We start from the raw sequence: 21,283 nt of genomic DNA, 5'->3' as shown, positions 1-21,283 counted from the left end.
GTGCCCGTTAGACAAAAAACTGCAGCCAGGGCTGGAGAACAAAAAGTGATGCATCCAAACCTCTTTTATACCACAATTTAACAGCAAACGTGAACACTGCTTGATGAAAGATAGCGGGTAACCGTGTCTTGATTCAATAAATGGCAATATGGATTAAAGAATAGGTCTCAGACAAGCTAGAAGCATCAATTCTGGAATCAAGTCTGGTTCTGGAATCCTCAATGTAAGAAGGAGATGGAGCTGTTGGAATGGGTCCAGAGAGGCTACAAAGATGATCAGAGGGTTGAAGCACCTTCCACCCGAGGACAGGCTGAGAGGGTTGGGGTTGTTCAGCCTGGAGAAGAGAAGGCTCCGAGGAGACCTTGGAGCAGCTTCAGTACCTGGAAAGCTGGGGAGGGACTGTTCATAAAGGCTTGGAGTGATAGGAAGAGGGGGAGCGAGTATAAACTGGAGAGGGGCAGATTTAGGCTAAACATTAGGAAGAATTTCTTCACCATGAGAGTTGTGCTCTGGCCCAGGTTGTCCAGAGCAGTGGCGGCTGCCCCATCCCTGGAGGTGTTCAAGGCCAGGTTGGATGGGGCTTGGAGCCCCTGATCCAGTGGGAGGTGTCCCTGCCCATGGCAGGGGGTGGAACTGGATGGGCTTTGAGGTCCCTTCCAACCCAAACTATTCTATGATTCTATGATTCTTTGATTCTATGATCAGCCTGCCTTACCCGCAGGACCTGTGGCTTTCAGCAGCTTGGACTACACAAGTGACAGCCTTTTAGTGCTCAGCACCAACCGAGCCTGCACCCCAGGTTCTGCGGGGGACCCTGTGCTTCCTTGGGCAGGAGGGATGGCGGCCAGGCGTGTTCGCACCCATCTCTGCTCTCTGCTGATAGGCTTGGGGCGCAGTGTTTAACATTTTGGCTGCCTCTGGCCTGGACAGGCGCACACTCTTCTGGGTAGGAAAGATGTTGGATGTCTGGGCACAAAGGGTGGTGATAAATGGAGTTAACTTCATCTGGAGGCCGCTCACAAGTGGTGTCTCCAGGGCTCAGTGCTGCATCCAGCACTGTTCAATATCAATGACCTGGATGAGGGGATCGAATGCACCCTTGGCAAGTTCACAGACAACACTAAGCCGGGAGGAAGTGTGGATCTGCTGGAGGGTAGGGAGGCTCCAAAGGGATCTGAACAGGCTGAGACCAATGGCAGGAGGTTTAACATGGCCAAATGCCGGGTCCTGCACTTGGGGCACAACAACCCTATGCAGGTACAGACTGGGGGAAGAGTGGCTGGAGTGCTGCCTGGAGGAGAAGGACCTGGGGGTAATGGTTGACAGTGGCTGAACATGAGCCAGCAGTGGCCCAGGTGGCCAAGAAGGCCAATGGCATCTTGGCTTGGATCAGAAACGGTGTGGCCAGCAGGGCCAGGGAGGGGATTCTGCCGCTGCACTCAGCACTGGTGAGGCTGCAGCTCGAATCCTGTGTTCAGTTCTCGGCCCCTCACCACAAGAAGGATGTTGAGGCTCTGGAGAGTGTCCAGAGAAGAGCAACGAAGCTGGTGAGGGGCTGGAGAACAAGTCTTATGAGGAGCGGCTGAGAGAGCTGGGGTTGTTTAGCCTGGAGAAGAGGAGGCTGAGGGGAGACCTTATTGCTCTCTACAACTGCCTGAAAGCTGCACCAGGGGAGGTTCAGACTGGACATCAGGAAAAAAAATTTTCACCAAAATTGGGCCCTGGCAGAGGCTGCCCAGGGAGGTGGTGGAGTCCCCATCCTTGGAGGTGTTTAAAAGATGGGTAGACACGATGCTCAGGGGCGTGGTTTAATGGCAGATAAGGATGGTTGGACTTTATGATCTCAGAGGTCTTTTCCAGCCTGGTGATTCTATTATTCTCTGATTTTCTCCTCTCTCAACTGTAGCAAAGCCATAAGGGCTGACTGATCCCAAAGTCATGCACATGTTTATTCTCCTAATAGCTCTCAAAGAGTTATTTGGCTAGAAAAGACCTTTGAGATCATCAAGTTCAACTGTACCTGTCCACTACTAAACCAGATCCCTGAGCACCTTTTCTACTCCTCTTTTAAATTCCTCCAGGGATGCGGACTCAACCACATCCTTGGGCAGCCTCAGGTGGTCAGGTGAGGTCACCAGACCAGCAGAGAAATAATATCTCTGGAGAAAAAAAAAGGTTTCCTCTGGGAGCAGCACCAAGTATATGGAAGATTAATTGGGACTAAAATAAAGTATGAAGCTGGTACCAAGCCTGTCTGAATAAACGTGATTAAAAGACCAGGTGCTCTGAACAAGAATCTTGAGTGTGTGAGAAAGCCAGGCTGGAAAAACCCGCTGGGAATGAGTGTGTGAAATAGTTAAAATATGTTTGTCTTCTTAGTTCGGAACTGAAGAGCTGTATAAGTCTGCTTGAAAGAGAAAAGCCAGTGTACTTTCTTAATTTGACCTCTGTGTGCTGCCCTGATTAAAGGAATAAAGTTAGAGAAACCTGTGAGGTCCGAGTCTCCTTCATTGCCAGTTTTCTGCCCCTTTTCTCCCCGTGGCAGCTCCTGCAGAGCTGTGAGCAGCGGGGCCAGCGCTCACAGGGTGCTGAGGGTCCCATCTCCTCTCGGTGGCTGCTGGCAATCAGCAGGATTGAGCCTTAAAGGCCAAGCCCGAGCGAGGAGGGACGTCTGAGCACTTTCTCTGAGGGCGCAGAGGAGAGCATGGGTCACATCATGGGTCTGCTCCAGTATCAGAGTGACTGGCCAGGGCAGCCCACCGCTGTGGTGCTGTGCCAGGAGCTGGTGCTGCCAGGGCTGGATGTGACCTCGAAGGACGGCATTGCTGCCTCCGGGGTTTCTCCTCCATCCTGGCACAGGGCTGTCCTGTGGGTCCATGCCCCAAGACTGCGATGGCGCTCCTTAAGAGGAGGGCTCCTCCTCCGGTACATGACTCTGCTCCGGGGTGACCTTCCCGGCAGTCTTTGCTGGCTCTGCCCCAACCAAACAAAGAGGCAGGAGCTTTTCAAACAGCAGCCTCCGAGAAGTTGGGTGCTCAGCGCCCGGTTGCGCTGAGAGCCCCACAGGATGTGGGTCGGGGTCGTGGCCGTCGCCTGAGGATCCCGCAGCTGCCCTCAGTCCCTGTACGTGCGTGTTTGGCCTCTTCGCTTCCGTGCATTTGGATGGTTTGGGTGCTGGGAGCGGCATGGGACAGGACGGAGAGAAACTCCTTGCAGTGATGGTTTGGCAGGGGGGGAGCGGCATGGAGGGGCAGCAAGAGGATGGTGGGAGTGAGTGCCACCCTGCATCCCTCCCACTGCATCCCATATCCCTTTCACATCCCTCCTCCTGCCATCCTGCACCCCTCCCGCATCCCTCCTACTGCCATTCCCTCTCCCTGCCATCCTGCACCCCTCCTGCCCCCACCCGCATCTGTCCCACGTCGGTCACTACCTTCTCACTCTATCTCACATCCCTCCCACGCTATCTCTCTGCCACCTCACTGCCTTCTCGCTCCGTCCCGCATCCCTCTCGCTGCCGTACCACTGCTACCCCGCTGCCCTCCTGCTGCATCCTGCATCCCTCCTGCTGCCATTCCCTCTTGGCTGCCACCTTGCTGCCTCCCCCCATCAGCCCTGTGCTGGTCACTGCCCTCTCACTCTACCCCACGTCCCTCCCACTGTCTCACTGCCACTCCACTGCCTTCCTGATCCATTCGGCATCCCTCTCCCTGCCACCTTGCTGCCCTCTCGCTGCATCCTGCATCCCTCCTGCTGCCATTCCCTCCTGCTGCCACTTTACTGCCCTCCCGCATCAGCCCACATCCATCCCACACTGGTCACTGCCCTCTCGCTCTGTCCCACATCCACCCCATTCCATCCCGCATCCCTCCTGCTGCCACCTTGCTGCTCTCCCGCTCCATCCTGCATCCCTCTCACTGTCATCCCACTGCCCTCCCACTGCATCCCGCATTCCTCTCACTGTCACTCCCTCTTGCTGCCACCTTGCTGCCTTCCAGCATCAGGCCCGTGCTGGTCACTGCCCTCTCACTCTCACACATCCCTCCCACTCCATCCTCCTCCCCTCCCGCTGCCACCTCACTGCCCTCCTGCTCCATCCCATATCCCTCCTGCTGCCATCCTGCATCCCTCCCACTGCTGTCCCACATCCCTCCAGCTGCCAGCCCGCATCCCTCCCACACCACCCCTGCATCTGCCCTGCACTGGTCACTATCCTCCCACTCCATCCCACTGTCCTCCCACTGCCCTCCCACTGTCCTCCCACTCTATACTGCATCCCTCCCGCTGCTACCTCGCTGCCCTCCTGCTCCATCACGCATCCCTCCTGCTGCCAGCCCACATCCCTCCCACTGCTGTCACGCATTCCTCCCACACCAGCCTGCATCTGCCCTGCATCGGTCACTGCCCTCTCGCTCCATCCCACATCCCTCCTGATGCCAGCCCTCATCCCTGCCACTGCTCATCCCTCCCACACCAGCCTGCATCTACCCTGCAATCGTCACGGCCCTCTCGCTCTGTCCCACATCCCTCCCACTCCATCCCACATGCCTCCCATGCTGGTGACTGTCACCCTGCATCCTGCACCAGTCACTGTCCTCCTGCACTGGCTTGCATGGATCCCGCTGTAACCCTGCTGCCCTCCCTCTCCATCCCGCATCCCTCTCACTGCCACCCTGCTGCCCCCCCTCTCCATCCCGCATCCCTCCCGCTGCCACCCTGCTGCCCTCCCTCTCCATCCCGCATCCCTCCCGCTGCCACCCTGCTGCCCTCCCTCTCCATCCCGCATCCCTCCCGCTGCCACCCTGCTGCCCCCCCTCTCCATCCCGCATCCCTCCCGCTGCCACCCTGCTGCCCTCCCTCTCCATCCCGCATCCCTCTCACTGCCACCCTGCTGCCCCAACTCTCCATCCCACATCCCTCTCACTGCCACCCTGCTGCCCTCCCTCTCCATCCCACATCCCTCTCGCTGCCACCCTGCTGCCCCCCCTCTCCATCCCACATCCCTCTCACTGCCACCCTGCTGCCCTCCCTCTCCATCCCACATCCCTCCCGCTGCCACCCTGCTGCCCTCCCTCTCCATCCCGCATCCCTCCCGCTGCCACCCTGCTGCCCTCCCTCTCCATCCCGCATCCCTCTCACTGCCACCCTGCTGCCCTCCCTCTCCATCCCGCATCCCTCTCACTGCCACCCTGCTGCCCTCCCTCTCCATCCCACATCCCTCTCGCTGCCACCCTGCTGCCCTCCCTCTCCATCCCACATCCCTCTCGCTGCCACCCTGCTGCCCCCCCTCTCCATCCCACATCCCTCTCACTGCCACCCTGCTGCCCTCCCTCTCCATCCCACATCCCTCCCGCTGCCACCCTGCTGCCCTCCCTCTCCATCCCGCATCCCTCCCGCTGCCACCCTGCTGCCCTCCCTCTCCATCCCGCATCCCTCTCACTGCCACCCTGCTGCCCTCCCTCTCCATCCCGCATCCCTCTCACTGCCACCCTGCTGCCCTCCCTCTCCATCCCACATCCCTCTCGCTGCCACCCTGCTGCCCTCCCTCTCCATCCCGCATCCCTCCCGCTGCCACCCTGCTGCCCCCCCTCTCCATCCCGCATCCCTCTCGCTGCCACCCTGCTGCCCTCCCTCTCCATCCCACATCCCTCCCGCTGCCACCCTGCTGCCCCCCCTCTCCATCCCGCATCCCTCCCTCTCCACCCCGCATCCTTCCCGCTGTCCTCCTGCACCAGCTGGCATCCCTCCTGCACCAGTCTTTTCCAACCTAAATGATTCTGTGTTTCTACATCAGGATCAAGCCGATTCCCACCTGAATTAACCAGCACTGCCCTCCTTGTGCTTCTGGAGGCTGTTTGTAATATTTCCCCCCACCCTTCTGAGCTGCCACAGACTGAGAAAGGACTCATCTTGGCAGCGTTGGCAGTAGCTGTTTAGAACGCTGAGGGAAAGCAATAAAAGCAGTGAGGACGGCTCAGTGTCCCTTGGCAGCTGCTCGCAGCTGCTCCCGCTTCCCAAAGGCGCACTGGGGGGCTGAGAAGGAGGGCTGGAAATCAAGAGGCGAAGGGAAGGGGACACAAGAGGACCTTTTCTAGCTGCTTCCAGCCACAAACCCCAGGGTGAAGGCGAGTCTGGCAGATTGAGCTTGTGGCTCCTTACAAGGTCCATGAGCATCAATTCCCTTTTGCTAACAGCTCCCTGTTCTTTATTGTGCTTTTGTGAAGCCTGACATGTCCTGTGCATCCGTTTTGGATCAAAGTTGCCTCTCCCATGCCCTGGTACACCAGCCTCGCGCTGTACAAAAGCAGGTCCAGCTTAAAGGCAAAGGGCTATACCCAGCTCAAACTTTGCTCTTCATGGTCCTACATGGACCTTCTTAGGGCAGGAGTATTTCGTGTTCTCTGCAGCACAGCAAACTCTTGAGTCCAATATGGATTGTGATGTTAACAACACCAAGTGGCTGTTTTCAGTTGCGGAGACCAGACAGGATGACTTGCATCTTCTCACTTTCTATGGGTTGCAGCTTTTCCCTCTTCCCATCCTCCCTCTTTCTTGATCACAGCCATTCTCAGCATTGGCAGTTTGTCTTGCTGGTTGCTCCACCTTGGGATCTGCCAAGGATCTGCCTCATGGCTGTGCTGCTTCTGAAATGATAGACTGAAGCTTCTTGGTCTGGTTAAGTCCGTCCATCCATAGATTGAAGGTTGTTGCTCCAGCTAAGTCCATCCACTGATAGATTGAAGCTTGTTGCTCTGGTTAAGTCCATCCATTGATAATTGCCTCCATCTCTCCAAGGCTGTTCTATCCCTGGGGCCAGACTGGCCATGGGTGCTCTGTTGTGCAGCAAACCCAGATGACTTAACAGCCCCAAGGTAAAGCAGATCCATGATTATGGCATGGCATTGCTCTCCGTTGAAGACTCTTGCCGGGATCTGGCTCATCCCTGCTTCATTCCAGCATGAATTTCAGAAGAAGCTTTCCTTGCACCTCCCCAGGGTAAAAGCTGCCTGTGGCCACGAGCAAACTCGCAGCTGTGAGACAGAAGGGAGAAGGAAATCTTCCCAGTCACGAGTCAGCAATTTACGTTTAGCTCTTGGAGAATTTGACATTCCAATCCTAGTAATTGGAGCTGGAGAAAAGCTGGGGGAGAAACAGGCAGCAGTGCAGCCGGTGGGTGGAGGGCTGTGTATGGGAACTCTGCAGGATGGAGCCTGGGTGGCTCCTCTTCCTCGGATTCGCTGCTCGGAGCCAGGGCTTGCACAGACACAGAACCAAGCGGTGGAGAGGAAAAGCCTCCTGCTTGTCGGAAGGTTAGGGAACTTCACTGGGGTTGTAGGAAATGTGGATTCACACCCTTCCTCCATCTCAGACATTAGATCCACTCTGCCCGGAAGGGAACTCTGGGGCATGCATGGGTGCTGCCTTCTTTCCTCTTCTTTCTCGATGCTGTTCCACTCTGTATAGAACATTTTCTGGACCAGTGAGCAGAAGAGCTAAGGAAATCCACCTGGTGAGCAGGAGGTTGCACAAGGCTCTGGTCTGTGTTTCTGTGGATATTACTGCCTGCAGAGTTATGGAATAGAAGTATAGACCAGAAGGACTGGATGTCATCCAGAGGGACCTGGACAGGCTGGAGAAGCGGGGCTGTGTGAGCCTCATGAGGTTCAACAAGGCCAAGTGCAAGGTCCTACACCTGAGTTGGGGCAATCTGCGATTTCACTACAGGGTGGGGAATGATGTGATTGAGAGCAGCCCTGAAGAGAAGGACTTGGGGTGCTGATTGATGAGAAGCTTGACATGAGCTGGCAATGTGTGCTCGCAGCTCAGAAACCAACCGTGTCCTGGGCTGCACCCAAAGCAGCGTGGCCAGCAGGGGAGGGAGGGGATTCTGCCCCTCTGTTCCTCTCTTGGGAGACCTCATCTGGAGTATTGTGTCCAGTTCTGGAATCCTCAGCATAAGAAGGGTATGGAACTTTGTAGCCCCAGAGGAGGCTACAAGGATGATCCCAGGTCTGGAGCACCTCCCATATGAGGACAGGCTGAGAGAGTTGGGGTTGTTCAGCCTGGAGAAGAGAAGGCTCCGAGGAGACCTTAGAGCAACCTTCCAGTACCTGAAGGGGCTACAAGAAAGCTGGGGAGGGGCTGTTCACAAAGGCTTGTGGGGATAGGACGAGGGGCAATGGGTATAAACTGGAGAGGGACAGATTTAGACTGGACATAAGGAGGAATTTCTTCACTATAAGTGTGGGGAGGCCCTGGCCCACACTTATAGTGGAGGGGTTCAAGGCCAGGTTGGATGGGGCTTGGAGCCCCTGATCCAGTGGGAGGTGTCCCTGCCCATGGCAGGGGTTTTGGAATTAGATGATCTTTAAGGTCCCTTCCAACTCAAGCCATTCTATGATTCTATGGTTGTCCTCTTTAAGATCCACACGTGCTCGGGGAAGTGGGGTTTGGAAAAGGTTCCTGTATCCCATCTGCTTGGCAGCAGCTGCAGCACTGAGTGTCCAAGGAACACCTGCAGATGAAGGAACCTGGTGGCAAGGGAAAAAACCCTTCACCAGAGTTGTCTACACACACACGTGTATATATCCACAGATATCTGTGTATCCCCACGTAGATATACGGGTTTATACGCACATACACACCCTGGCCCCAGCAGCCAAGGAAGGGCCTGGTCCTGCTGTGTTGTTTTGCCTGCAGTGTGACCCAGAGAAGATGTTTGTGCAAGGGATGTACAAGAAGCTTTGCCACCCACGCGTGCACTGAGACTGGGACTATGTCCTAAAGCACCATCCCAAGCTGTCACATGGGGACAAGGAGAAACACTGGGGACGCAGCCAGAACACTTACAGGTGTGTCTTCTTTAAAATTGGTATATAAATTGTTGCTTTTTCTTCTCCCAAAGGTACCACACAGTGTCATCTCCAGATCTGCAGGGATCTCTGTGGCACCAACAGCTTCCATGCAGTAGCTGTCACCGTGGACATCCCTGGGTTGCTCTCCATAACCTTCCAGGCCACCAAAGGGACGCGAGGCTCTGTTGGGGACGTGCCAGCTTCACACAAGGACCTGCCACTTGCCAGGACTCACACTGAGCTCCCTGGGTTGCTGAGCTGCTGCTCGGGATCCTGACTGCTCCTGATTCCTCACTGTGCTGCCGGCAGTGGGGAATCAATGTCCAGTTTGGGACGCTGGGCAGAGCCGAGCCCGTTCCCATCCTCTGTATCCTTGGTGGGCTGGGGGACCAGGCTGGAACCCCTGCTCTGAGGGAACTCCACATTAACGAGGGACGGCGCTTGGGCTGTCCTGAGTTGCTCTGGAACGAAGAGCCGCCTCCTCCCTCCTCTCCAGCTGGGAACCAGGTCACTGCTGGAGGCTGGGGATGGTGCTGCATGGACCCATGTCCAGAGTTGACAGCCTGGCAGCAAAGCGCTAACAGAGCCCAAGGAGCTCAGTGCTGCGCGGGGGCTGCTGGTGTCCCTGCAGCCGCCGTGCTCCAGGGATGTAGGTGCCGGATGCCGGAGAGGTGCCGGGAAGGATGGGCCGGTTGGATGACCACGCCAAGAGGAGAATCGTGGAGCTGCGCAGGGCTGGGCTGAGCTTCCGCAAGATCAAGAAGGTGCTGGAGCTGGATGACATCCGGGTGACGCCACAGGCTGTGTACCTCTTCCTCAAGAGGAAGAATGTGGAGCCGGGGTCGGCAGCAGCTGGCTGGGATGGGGACCAGCCCTGTCCCCCACCAAGGGTGCACGAGGCAGAGCCACCCAAGCTGCTGGCCACCTGTCCCCCTGCAATGCCCAGCGGTGGCCCTGCAGGTGGCCAGGTGCCCTCCCCTGCCGGTAGCCAAGACACCAAGGAGGGCATCCGGATCCTTAGCGTGGCCTCACTCTGCGAGGACGGTGGGCAGCTTGGGGAGGCTCTGCCTGAAGGACTGTCCCCTGGGAACGGTAAGACCAAGCTCCTTGTGCAGTGGTTGCCACCATGGCCACCACCAGCAGTGCTGCATTGGGGAAAGGGCGCTGGGGGCCTCCAGGAGCCTCATTTAGAGGCATTACTCTCGCTGTCTCTCGCAGGCGATGCTGGCTCCACAGGCACCCCCTCGGCTCCAGGAAGCTGCCTCGCTCCTGGGGCTCCAGCCACCCCACCACAGCCCTTACTCAGCCGAGGGCGGCTGGTTTTACCCCCCACCAGGAACCCAGCCCTGATGGTGAAGAAGAAGATCGTGGAGAGGGCTATCCTCCTGCAGAAAAAGGTAGGATGCCGGGAGGCACAGCAGGGTGGGAAAGCCCACCTCTTCTGGCCAGGAGCTGGTGTGGAGCTGTCTGTCGGGACAGCCCCATGCACCGCTCGGCTGTATCTGACCCATGCAGATGCTGTTGGGGATAAAGGGCTCCTGAGATGCCCCCTGGCCTTTGCCAGCTTCACTCAAGCAATGCTTGACCCTGATGCTTAGCAAGCTCGTCTGGGAAGCCCTTCTGTCTGCCGAGACCATGGGGTGTGCTGCCCACCTGCCTGTAGCCAGCACCCACTGCTGCACTTGGGCGATGCTGGCTGCGATGACACCAGTTTCTGCCAGTATTGGCCTCCAATCTGCAGCTTACAGACCCTCTCTTTAAGGCTAGGTTCCAGTACCAGCTCAGGAGATCCTCCAAGCCACCACGAGGACACCAGCAGCTGAGTGCCTTGGTGCTGCACAAGGAGAGGAAGGGCTGTGGTGGGCCAGGACTGGGTGACACAGCCAGAACAGGGTGACACAGCTGGAACAGCTCCCCTGTGGGACGCATCCAGCCGCTGTCATCCCTAGTGTGCACATCCTCCCCTCACCATGCCACAAGACCCGCAGGCCATGGCCACACATGCATTGGCCAAGCAGGTCCATGTCCCCAGGGCCATCCCAGCTCAGCCACGGGCAGTCGCAGGACCAGCCCTGGGTACACTGCTAGCAGGGCAATGTGGCCTTGGGGCTGCCCCAACAGCCAAGATTTATCCCTTCAGAGCAGCCTTCACTGATGGGCGATGCTGTTGCCTGACAAAGGATGGTGGGATGCTGTCTCCTGCCTTACCCGCCATGCCATCCTGGGTTCAAAACACAAACATGAGTCAGGCTGAGCCTTCATCCACAGCCCTCTCTCTGCTCAGACCCAGCAAATGCCTTTTCCAGCCCACTCAGGTGTTTGTCAAGAGCCCTTGCTGGCTGCTTGAAAGGATACAGGTTGTTCTGCACCCGCTCTGGGAGAAAGGCTCCCCTGGGGGTTCAAAACAAGCACACAATCTTTCTCCGGGAGCAGAACAGCCCTTTCCTTCAGGTTGCAATACAAGAAATAAGAGGGCTGGAAAGAAAAACCCAGACTACACTATTTTTGTCCCTGCAGAACGCAAACACAGGCTGGCATCATCACGGGCAGCTTGGCTGGCATCTGGCAGCATCCTCTGCTGGCTCAGCACATGCTGACAGCACGCAGGGTGACTTGGAGCTCCTGCGAAGCAGCAGCAGAGGGGCTGGGTGGGGATGAAGTGCAGCGAGATCTAGAGGTCCACAACAAGGTGGTGGAATTCTCCCCTGCCCTGTAGCTAAGTGCAGAATAAACCCTTCTCTTGTTAATGGCAGCTGATAACAGTTCACATTCCCCTCTTCTCTCCTGCCTCCCGCTACTCCAGATCAAAGACGCCAGCACTCAGACTACCCTGCCAAATGAAATTCCTGGAAATCAAAACCTCATCTGGGACAGCCCAGTGCTTTGCCCTGCTCCCAGCTCCCATGCCATTGCCGAAAAGCTGGATGCTGTACAGACAGAGATCCAAAAGCTGAGCCAGACCCTGCACGCGGTCCTGGAGAGGCAATGCCGCCTGGAGCGCCAGCAGGAGCACCAGCAGCGCCTGCAGCAGGAGGTGCTGATGACACTGCAGCAGCTCAGCTCCACCGTGAGCCACGGCGCTGTGCCAACCAACCAGCCCTGCATCCCCTTCAACAGCATGGCCGAGCCCTCGCCCACCGTGCCCAACTTCAGCCAGTTCAAGATGGAACTCATCTGACAATGGCAGGAGGAAGCGGTGGAGGAACCACCTCTCGGTTGCTGAGGGTTGTGGGGGGCACCCAGCAGAGAAGGTCATTGGCACCTCGTGTTTTCAGCCCTGTGGACTGAAAGGGGCTGCCTGGCACAAGAGAAAGGGTGAGGGAAAGCTGAGCGGTGCCTCTCATGTGCTCCCATGCTGGCTGGCACCGGAACTGGTGGCCCACAGCCTTCAGCAGTGCAGGTGAAGACACAGCCAAAAGAGACACAGCAGGGAGGAAGGTCTCAAGGTTTCCTCTCACAAGGGTCAGCGCAGTGATGATCGATGGCAGAAACGCTTTGTGCTGCCTCTCTGCGGAGCCTTGTTCAATAAAAGTCTACATGCACCACGGTTCAGAAACAGGGTGGAATCTCTTTCTTCAAGGCTGGATCTGCCTTGGGTGCTGCCCGTGTGTGGGGAGCTGTGCAGGGCGCTCAAACCCATGAGGTGAGACCACAACTCCACACACGAAGGACGCTACTGGAGGCCCAGCATCAGCCAGTGCACCATGAGGGACAGAACACACTTCTATAGGAAAGAAACATTTACTGAGCAGATTCCACCCTCTCCACCCCAAATTCCCAGCAGAGCTGGGGTCTGGCACTGCTCCAGTGTTGGGCAGCGGTGTCAGCAGGACCACATGAGTAGGAGTTGCACCTGGGCACGAGCTGAGTATTCCTCTGCCCTCTAAACCCTCTGCTCTGGGCAGGACGTGCTCCTGGCTGTGGTCCTCAGCAGCAAGGGCTCTCCCTAGTGCAGGCTCCTCAAGCCAAGAGGGGCACAGCGCTGACAACCTCCTTGCCTGGACCAGAAGGGCTCAAGGAAGGCTGATGTCCTTTCTCCAAAGCAGTGGGGGCCAGAAGGACCAGAAACTGGACTTACCTGGGGGTGGAATGGGCTGTCAGGGGGGTTCATCACCCAGCAGTGAATCTTGAGAGAAGACAAACTGTGTCATTCTTGGAGCTGTTAGAATGGGTCCAGAGGAGACTACATGGATGATCTGAGCACTGGAGCACCTCCCGTTCGAGGACAGGCTGAGAGAGTTGGGGTTGTTCAGCCTGGAGAAGAGAAGGCTCCGAGGAGACCTTGGAGCAGCTTCCAGTACCTGAATGGGCTACAAGAAAGCTGGGGAGGGGCTGTTCACAAAGGCTTGTGGGGATAGGACGAGGGGCAGTGGGTGTAAACTGGAGAGGGGCAGAGTTGCTTGGCAGATGTGATTTTCCATACTGTGAAGCTGTGTACTGACAGAATCACAGAATCATTTAGGTTGAAAAAGATCCTTAAGATGATTGCATCCAATCCTTAACTCATCACTGCTAACCCCACCACTAAACTATGTCCCTAAGCACCACATCCACACAGCTTTTCATAGAATCATAAAATCATAGAACAGTTTGAGTTGGAAGGGACCTTAAAGACCATCCAGTTTCACACCTCCCACTGGATCAGACTGCCCAAAGCCCATCCAACCTGGCCTTGAACACCTCCAGAGATGGGGCAGCTACAGCTTCCCTGGGCTACCTGTTCCCATGTCTTACCACTCTCTTGGGGAAGAAATTCTTCCTAATGTCTAGTCTAACTCTGCACCTCTCCAGTTTATACAAGCCTTTGTGAACAGGCCCTCCTCAGCTTTCTTGCAGCCTCTTCAAGTACTGGAAGGTCACTATAAGGTCTCCTCAGAGCCTTCTCTTCTCCAGGCTGAACAACCCCAACTCTCTCAGCCTGTTCTCGTACGAGAGGTGCTCCAGCCCTCAGATCATTTTTGGACCCTCCTCTGGACCCTCATCCCTTCAGAGATGGAGACTCCACCACTGTCCCGGGCAGCCTCTGCCAGCACCTGAGAACCCTTTCCATGAAGGAATATTTCATAATATCCAATCTAAGCCTCTCCTGGTGAAACTTGAGGACATTTCCCCTAGTCCTATCACTTGTCACTTGGGAGCAGAGCCCAGCACCCACTTCACCACAACCTCCTTTCCAGGAGCTGCAGAGCGCGATGAGGTCTCCTCTCAACCTCCTCTTCTCCAGCCTAAACACCCCCAGGGCCCTCAGCCGCTCCCACAACCCCTGTTCTCCAGACCCTTCTCCAGCTCCATTCTCTTCTCTGGAAGCGCTCCAGCCCCTCAAGGTCTTTCTTGGAGTGAGGGGCCCAAAACTGACCCAGGATTCGAGGTGCAGCCTCCCCAGCGCCGAGTGCAGGGGACGATCCCTGCCCTGCTCCTGCTGGCCACCCCATGGCTGATCCCAGCCAGGATGCTGGTGGCCTTCTCGCCCACCTGGGCCACCGCTGGCTCATGCTCAGCCACTGTCACCCAGCACGTCCGGGGCCTTTCCAGTCGCTCTTCTCCAAGCCTGGAGCTGCTTGAGGTTGTCATGACCCAAATGCAGGACCCTGCACTTGACCTTGTGGAACCCCATCCCGTCGGCCTCGGCCCATGGATCCAGCCTGTCAATCATCTACTTGGGATTTAAGGCGCTGCAGCAAACAGCAACAATACCAACACCACAGGAGAGAGAAATCAAAAAATGGCTGCTATTGCAGGGAGCTGGGCTGCAGCTACACACACAGAGCTGCTCCCCAGAGCCCCTCATCCACACGCAGAACAGGAGCCCCTCGGCACGCGACACCACAGCCAGCCCGAGCGGCTGCTATGCCATGGACAGAAATGCCCTGCGTCCAGGCAGGACGATGTACTTCCCTCGAGCTGCTCTGCTCACGCGTAGAGCCAATGATCAGCTGTGTTGTCCCAGCAAGTCAGCTCCTCCGGGCGGAACCAGAGGGAGATCTCCTGCTGGGCACTCTCTACCGAGTCGCTGCCATGGATCACGTTCCTGTGGGGAAGAAAAAAGGGATTGGTTGTCACTAAGCTGAGAAAGGCAGGAGAGGGAAGCTGCAGTTTGGAAAGTTAGACCTTGACCAGCTGAGAGAGTTGGGGTTTTCCAGCTTGGAGAAGAGAAGGCTCCATGAAGACCTCAGAGCAGCTTCAGTACCTGAAGGGGCTACAGGAAAGCTGGGGAGGGGCTGTTCATAAAGGCCTGTGGGGATAGGATGAGGGGCAATGGGTATAAACTGGAGAGGGGCAGATTTAGGCTAGACATAAGGAGGAATTTCTTCACCATGAGGGCGGTGAGGCCCTGGAACAGGTTTCCCAGGAAAGTTGTGGCTGCCCCATCCCTGGAGGTGTTCAAGGCCAGGTTGAATGGTCCTTGGGCAGCCTGAGCCAGTGGGAGGTGTCCCTGCCCATGGTAGGGGGGTGGAAGTGGATGGGCTTTAAGGTCCCTTCCAACCCAAACTATTCCCTGATTCTGATTCTATGAATTAAAACTTGAGGTCACTTCTGGTGACTCTTCACTGGAGAAGAGTGTGTGCAAAGCTCCTGCTTGGCTTTTGTGACAGACCCAGGGCCTGGTGGAGGTACAGCAGCTCTCCAGGTGCCCTGCTCTCCCAGGAAAGGGCTGAGAGCTGCTCCCTGCCTCCTCACAGCCCGACAGTCCTGATTCCCTGCAGCAAAAGCCAAGCAAACCCCACCTGCTTTCAAGAGAGAAGACCTCAGGAGACGGGAAAGGCTCAAATCCAGGCTCTTCCTTCTGGAAAAGCCAGGATGCAGAGGTCAGCATCTCCTGCAAGGTCTGCTCTGCAAGCTGTCCAAAGGAGATGGCTTTGATTCGAGCCCAGATGGGAGCAGCTCTGCCTTTTGGGTGCAGACTCGCGTGGCTCAGGCCAGCCTTGCCTGGACACGGAGCACAGAAACAGTGAGGGAACAAAAGCCCCAAGCCCTCACTTGCTGACTTCAGTGCAGAAGTCTCCTCGGATGGTGCCAGGCCTGGATTCGGCGGGGTCTGTCTCCCCAATCATCGTGCGAACAGTCTTGACCACATCCAGGCCCTGCCAGACCTACGGGGCAGCAAAACGAGAGTAACTTTCCAGACCTCTCTCAGAAGGTCCTGTCCTCCATTCCCCTGCTGATCCTCCAGGGTGAGAGACAGGAAGGGGTCTCTCTGTAAGCAGCTGTCAAAAGCTGATTTTGGAGAACAATCAGAGCTGTCTGTGGATATAATTTACTGCAGAAAACACCCCTGCCGTTCAGTGCAGCTTCAAGAGACCCTCTGAAGAGAGAGGCCACCTTGGTGTCCCTCGTACCACAAGTCAGTGCCCCTGACACTTGGCACTTTCTGTTCCTGGTTCAGGAGAACCTGGCCAGCACTCACCATGGCCACCACGGGCCCAGAGCTCATGTACTTCACCAGCCGGCTGTAGAAGGGACGGTCACGAAGGGCGATGTAGTGCTCTTTGAGTAGCTCCTCCGAAGCCTGGGAACAGAGAGCACAGAGCTTGGTCTGAGCAGGGCAAGGTCAACATCCATGAGATTTGAGGCTGGGGAAGGGTCTGGAGAACAGGGGTTGTGGGAGAAGCTGAGGGCCCTGGGGCTGTTCAGCCTGGAGAAGAGGAGGCTGAGGGGAGACCTCATCGCTCTCTGCAGCTCCTGAGAGGAGGTTGGAGTGAGGTGGGTGCTGGGCTTTTCTCCCCAGGAACAAGTGGTGGGAGAAGGAAATGTCCTGAAGTTGTGCCACGGGAGGTTTAGATTGGTTGTTGGGAAACATTCCTTCATGGAAAGGGTTCTCAGGCCCTGGCAGAGGTGCAGGGCAGTGGTGGAGTCCCCATCCCTCAAGGGATTTAAAAGCCGTGTCAATGTGGCACTTCAGGACATGGTTTAGTGGTGGAGTTGGCAGTGTTAAGAGTTGGACTCAATGATCTTAAAGGTCTTTTCCAGCCTGAAGGATTCAGTGTGATTACAGCTGGACAGAGCATGGCACAACGAAGCTCCTGCACAGACCCTCCCTTCCAGGAGAGAAAAGGCTTTGCTTTGCTGAGTCTGGGCAGGAGCTTCAAGGTCAGAGGAGTGACCTGGGCCAGCTTACGATGGCCATGCCGAGAGCCCTGGGCAGGGACACAGCGAAGGGCAGCATGCTCCTCTCAGTGGGTATCACTCCTCCAGGAGCAAGTTGGGGAGCTGCATGCAGCCCCCAGTGCCCTGCGAGGAGCTGGTGCTCAAATGGTGACCGCAAGCTGGGAGGGAGCAGGAGCCCCAGGATTCACTGGGTGGTCACAGGGGCTCTGCTCCAGCCCCAGCCCCTCACCTGCAGCAGCTTCAGCCCCACCAGCTGCAGCCCCTTCCTCTCGAAGCGCCCGATGAGCTCCCCTACCAGGTGCCGCTGGACCCCATCCGGTTTGATGGCCACAAAGGTGCGCTCGGTGGCCCCGCTGTGGGCTGGAAGAGAGGGATAGGCATCAGCGGGGTTAAAAAGGGGTCCTCAGCCACGGGGACAGGGGGTCCCAACCCAGCCATCAGCCACAGGGACAGAGGGGACAGAGGGGACCAAGCACTCCGCTGCAGGGACAGGGGGGACACAGGGGATCTGTCTCTCAGCTGCAGGGACAGAGGGGACAGTGGGGCAAAGGGGACAGAGGGGACAGGGGAATAAGGGGGCAGAGTGGACAGAGGTAAGAAAGACAGAGGGGCAGAGGGATGGAGGCAGAGAGAGACAGAGGGACAGGGGAGCAGAAGGATAACGGGCAGAGGGACGAGGGAGCAGAGGGATAAGGGGCAGAGGGACAGGGGGAGCAGAAGGACAAGGGGCAGAGCGACAAAGGGATGGGGGGCAGGGGGAGCAGAGGGACACAGGGCAGAGGGATAGAGGGGTGGGGGGGCAGGAGGAGCAGACGGACGGGGTGGCAGAGGGACAAAGAGAACAGAGGGACAGTGGGGGCAGAGGGACAGAAGGGCAAGGGGAGCAGAGAGGGGCAAAGGGGAGCAAAGGGGAGCAAAGGGGAGCAGAGGGACAGGGGGTCAGGTCCCTTCCCCACCGCCATGCAGCAGCCCAGCCAGCAGCCCCAGCACCAGGCAGTTCATGGCGGCAGCGCTCCCGCCCCGCAATGGCTCCTGGCCCTGGCGGCCGCCCTCCCTCCGCAATGGCCGCAGCGTCGCTCGCTGTGAATGCTCTGTTCCAAAACAGTTCCTATGACAAAAAGTGAGATATTTTGATTTAAGCTAAAGTAGAGTCAAGTTTCATCCAAGTAATTGTATTTTTTTGAAAGTCAGACTGAATGTCCCTCTGAGAGTGTGTTTCAAGCAGTGTTTTCTCAGACACTGTTCGTGCTTTGGCGATGAGAACATCTGTTCAGTGTGATCTGTGCTGATCAGAGGTGTCTGCTGCTGGAATCCCCTCTGTTTGCAGCCTTTCCCTCTCTCAAATGCAAGGTCAGGCAGAGCTGGAGCCAAAGCTCCAAATTAGCAAAGATTTGGCTGTTGTGAAGTTCATAATAACATTAAAACGAGTCCTTGGAGATTAATAGAATATGCATAAGATTTCTGGGAATATCCATGTGCATGTGAGAGGGAAATCCACTCTGTACCAGCCCTTGTCTCACTGCACACAATCGATGGATATCACTCCTCATGTTGCCCAGGCTGATAAAGGATGCTCGCTTTCTAAAACTCCAGGATGAGTCTGAGAGAGCTTATTTGCTGGCATTTTCAGTGCCATCTCCCACTGAGCCCCCGGTGCTGGGGGTTCCCAGGTCCACAGTCCCCACCCCGGCACTGGTTTTATCATTCCTGGAGGGAAGGGAGAGGAATCATAGGATGGTTTTGGTTGGAAATGAGATTTAAGATTATCAAGTCCAACCACTCATCCAGCTCTAAGTCTGACACCAGACCCTGTCACCAGAGACAACATCCCTTCCAGAGATGGGGACTCAACCACCGCCCTGGGCAGCCTCTGACAGTGCCCGAGAACATTTCCAGTAAAGAAATTCCTCCTGATATCCAACATAAACCTCCACTGGCACAGCTTGAGGCCATTTCCCCTTGTCCTGTCACTGGCTACCAGGAAGCAGAGCCCAGCACCCACTTCACTCCAACCTCCTTTCCAGGAGCTGCAGAGAGAGATGAAGTCTCCTCTCAGCCTCCTCTTCTCCAGCCTAAACAGCCCCAGGTCCCTCAGCCGCTCCCACAACCCCTGTTCTCCAGACCCTTCTCCAGCTCCGTTCTCTTCTCCAGACACGCTCCAGCCCCTCAAGGTCTTTCTTGCACTGAGGGGCCCAAAACTGACCCAGGATTCGAGGTGCAGCCTCCCCAGCGCCGAGTGCAGGGGACGATCCCTGCCCTGCTCCTGCTGGCCACCCCATGGCTGATCCCAGCCAGGATGCTGGTGGCCTTCTTGCCCACCTGGGCCACCGCTGGCTCACCTTCAGCCGCTGTCACCCAGCACCCCCAGGGCCTTTTCTGCCTGGCAGCTTTCCAGCTGCTCTTCCCCAAGCCTGGAGCTGCTCGGGGCTGTTGTGTCCCAAGTGCAGGACCCAGCACTTGGCTTTGTTGAACCCCATCAGTGTTCAATTGATGTGTTCAATTCAATCATCGATTGGCCTCAGCCCATGGATCCAGCCTGCCCACGTCCCTCTGCAGAGCCTTCCTGCCCTCCAGCACAGCAACACTCCCACTCAGCTTGGTGTCATCTGTAAACTCCCTGAGGGAGTCCTCAATCCCCTCACCCCAATCATGGATAAAGATGTTAAACAGAGCCAGACCCAAGACAGAGCCCTGGGGACACGCCTGTGACCAGCAAACAGCAGGGTTTAACTCAATTCACCACAACTCTTTGGGCTCGGCCATCAGGACACTATTTAACTCAGCAAAGAGCTCACCCATCCAAGCCAGGAACCACCAGTTTCTCTAGAAGAATGCTCTGGGAAATGGTGTCAAAGGCTGCCATCCCCTTCTGCGGTGGCAGCTCCCAGCTGCTGGCTTGTTCCCGTCCTCAGGGCTGCGATGAGAGTTCCAGACACTTCCACATAGTGCCGAGTAACTGCCTGCTCTGCCTGAGCGACGTTCCCTGCTCTCGTGAACACTTGGGACAGCTCTGAGATCAGCTTCTGGAAACAGCAGTGCCTGGAATACGTTCTCTCCAGGCGTCTCACAGAGGGCTGGCTCCTCTTCCAGAGCTGCTCTAGCAGCTCAGGGAGGCAGTCCAGGGCATCAGGGACTCCATAAGTTAAGGCCCAGAGCTTCGCTGGCAGAAAACGAGGTGGCTGCCAGCATATTCCTGGGATCCTGACTCTTCTCCAGCACTCGCAAGTGCTGACTGGGTCCTGTGTGGGGAGCCTGCGGCAGGAAGAATTGTGGAATGGTAACAGGAGGGATGAGTAGCTACCACTGAAACAAAGCTATGGTTCAAGTCAAAAAAAACATCTGAAGCCAAGCCCTGCCTTCCTGGAGAGCCAGTGTCACACTCAGAGCCTGTTGGCTGCATCAACAAAGAGCTTTAAGCGAGGAAACAGACAGCACCCTTCCCTGCCTTCATCTGTTAACAGGTCACAAGGGGTTTGAGGGCTCCCCTGTAACAGGAGGCATGGGGAGGGATGCGCTTCCACCAGAGCTGCTGTTGCAGTGCTGACTGCTCAGGTGCTGGATTTGTCTCTCCCACTCCTGCCAGAGCCCCGTGCCATCCCTCCCTGCTTGCACCCGGCGTGCCAAGGCCCTGGCAGTGCAGAAAGACACCTCCTGTGCCTCTGGCAGACTGCAAGAATGAAAGCTGGGGCTGGTGTGTGCGCCAAGCACAGGCCTGAGGCACTGAGCCCTCCCCTAGCATTAAGCTCTGGCTTGGGACGTGACTGAGCCTGGTGACACAACTCACTCGTCCAGGTGCTTTGCTATTGCCTTCGTAGCGCAGAGACAGGCTGGTCGAGTTCCTGCCGTGTGCCCAGGAACAGCACCTCCACACCACACACAGCCGCAGCACCACCAGTGCCTTGGGGAGAAGCAGTGGAGGTGAAACAGAGAACACACCGACCAACGGGACAAAGGCAGCCAGGACGCAGGGTGACCCCTCCTCACCCTCAGCCAGTAGCACTGGTGGCAGCTCTGGCCACCAAAGGCACCCAGCGAGAGGAACAAGGGAAACACAGGGATAGGACTCATCCCTGTGCAGTGGTTGGAAGGGGAGGGAGGCTAGGCTGCCGGCATTAGCTCTGTTTACACAGCACTGCAGCAAAGCCTGCTCATCCTTCTTAGCTCCCAATAAGCCATCAAGTCAAAACCCCCTGTAGGGCACACTCAGGCAGGCCAGGAATTCGGTTCAAGGGATCTCAAGTAAGGGTTTAGATGCCGTTTGACCCAGTTTATGGCTGTTGCGGCACTACACAGAGCATTCCTGCTCTGCTGTGAGACACAGG

General features: G+C 56.8%; 2 protein-coding genes across 3 annotated transcripts; one reads left to right on the top strand and one right to left on the bottom strand.

Annotated features, from left to right (window-relative positions):
• The first annotated feature begins 2,972 nt into the window (after positions 1 to 2,972).
• On the top strand, positions 2,973 to 12,043 carry LOC128853711 (uncharacterized). The gene is made up of 4 exons (XM_054080547.1): positions 2,973 to 3,123; positions 8,906 to 9,947; positions 10,074 to 10,252; positions 11,659 to 12,043. The coding sequence occupies exons 2-4, from the start codon at positions 9,539 to 9,541 to the stop codon at positions 12,031 to 12,033; spliced, it is 963 nt and encodes a 320-aa protein (XP_053936522.1). The 5' UTR covers positions 2,973 to 3,123; positions 8,906 to 9,538; the 3' UTR covers positions 12,034 to 12,043.
• Positions 12,044 to 12,676: 633 nt separating this feature from the next.
• NME3 (NME/NM23 nucleoside diphosphate kinase 3) lies at positions 12,677 to 20,002 on the bottom strand. Of its 2 annotated transcripts, XM_054080552.1 has the most exons (8): positions 19,757 to 20,002; positions 17,918 to 18,069; positions 17,191 to 17,321; positions 16,261 to 16,362; positions 15,834 to 15,946; positions 14,328 to 14,883; positions 12,934 to 13,014; positions 12,719 to 12,853 (listed from the first exon to the last, which is right to left on the bottom strand). In XM_054080552.1, exons 1-6 carry the CDS (start codon positions 19,822 to 19,824, stop codon positions 14,766 to 14,768), a joined length of 684 nt encoding a protein of 227 aa, XP_053936527.1. In that variant the 5' UTR covers positions 19,825 to 20,002; the 3' UTR covers positions 12,719 to 12,853; positions 12,934 to 13,014; positions 14,328 to 14,765. The 2 variants fall into 2 exon arrangements, with proteins under 2 accessions (XP_009569339.2, XP_053936527.1); XM_009571044.2 differs by having other exon boundaries at positions 12,677 to 12,811; positions 12,934 to 14,883.
• Positions 20,003 to 21,283: the final 1,281 nt, after the last annotated feature.

The sequence above is a fragment of the Cuculus canorus genome, chromosome 15 (assembly GCF_017976375.1).
Source record: "Cuculus canorus isolate bCucCan1 chromosome 15, bCucCan1.pri, whole genome shotgun sequence".
In the NCBI taxonomy this organism is placed as follows: Eukaryota; Metazoa; Chordata; class Aves; order Cuculiformes; family Cuculidae; genus Cuculus; species Cuculus canorus.
The sequence above is the reverse complement of the archived record's forward strand: the minus strand, read 5'-3'. Positions and strand labels throughout refer to the sequence as shown.

Coding starts and splice junctions, on each gene's coding strand:
- NME3 (XM_009571044.2), bottom strand. CDS start 19,824: ATGGCAGCCTTTGACACCATTTCCCAGAGCATTCTTCTAGAGAAACTG. Junction 18,070..19,756: donor GTGGTTCCTGGCTTGGATGG/GTGAGCTCTTTG, acceptor TTTTTGTCATAG/GAACTGTTTTGGAACAGAGC. Junction 15,947..16,260: donor CTGGGCCCGTGGTGGCCATG/GTGAGTGCTGGC, acceptor GCTGCCCCGTAG/GTCTGGCAGGGCCTGGATGT.
- LOC128853711 (XM_054080547.1), top strand. CDS start 9,539: ATGGGCCGGTTGGATGACCACGCCAAGAGGAGAATCGTGGAGCTGCGC. Junction 9,948..10,073: donor AGGACTGTCCCCTGGGAACG/GTAAGACCAAGC, acceptor TGTCTCTCGCAG/GCGATGCTGGCTCCACAGGC. Junction 10,253..11,658: donor CTATCCTCCTGCAGAAAAAG/GTAGGATGCCGG, acceptor CCGCTACTCCAG/ATCAAAGACGCCAGCACTCA.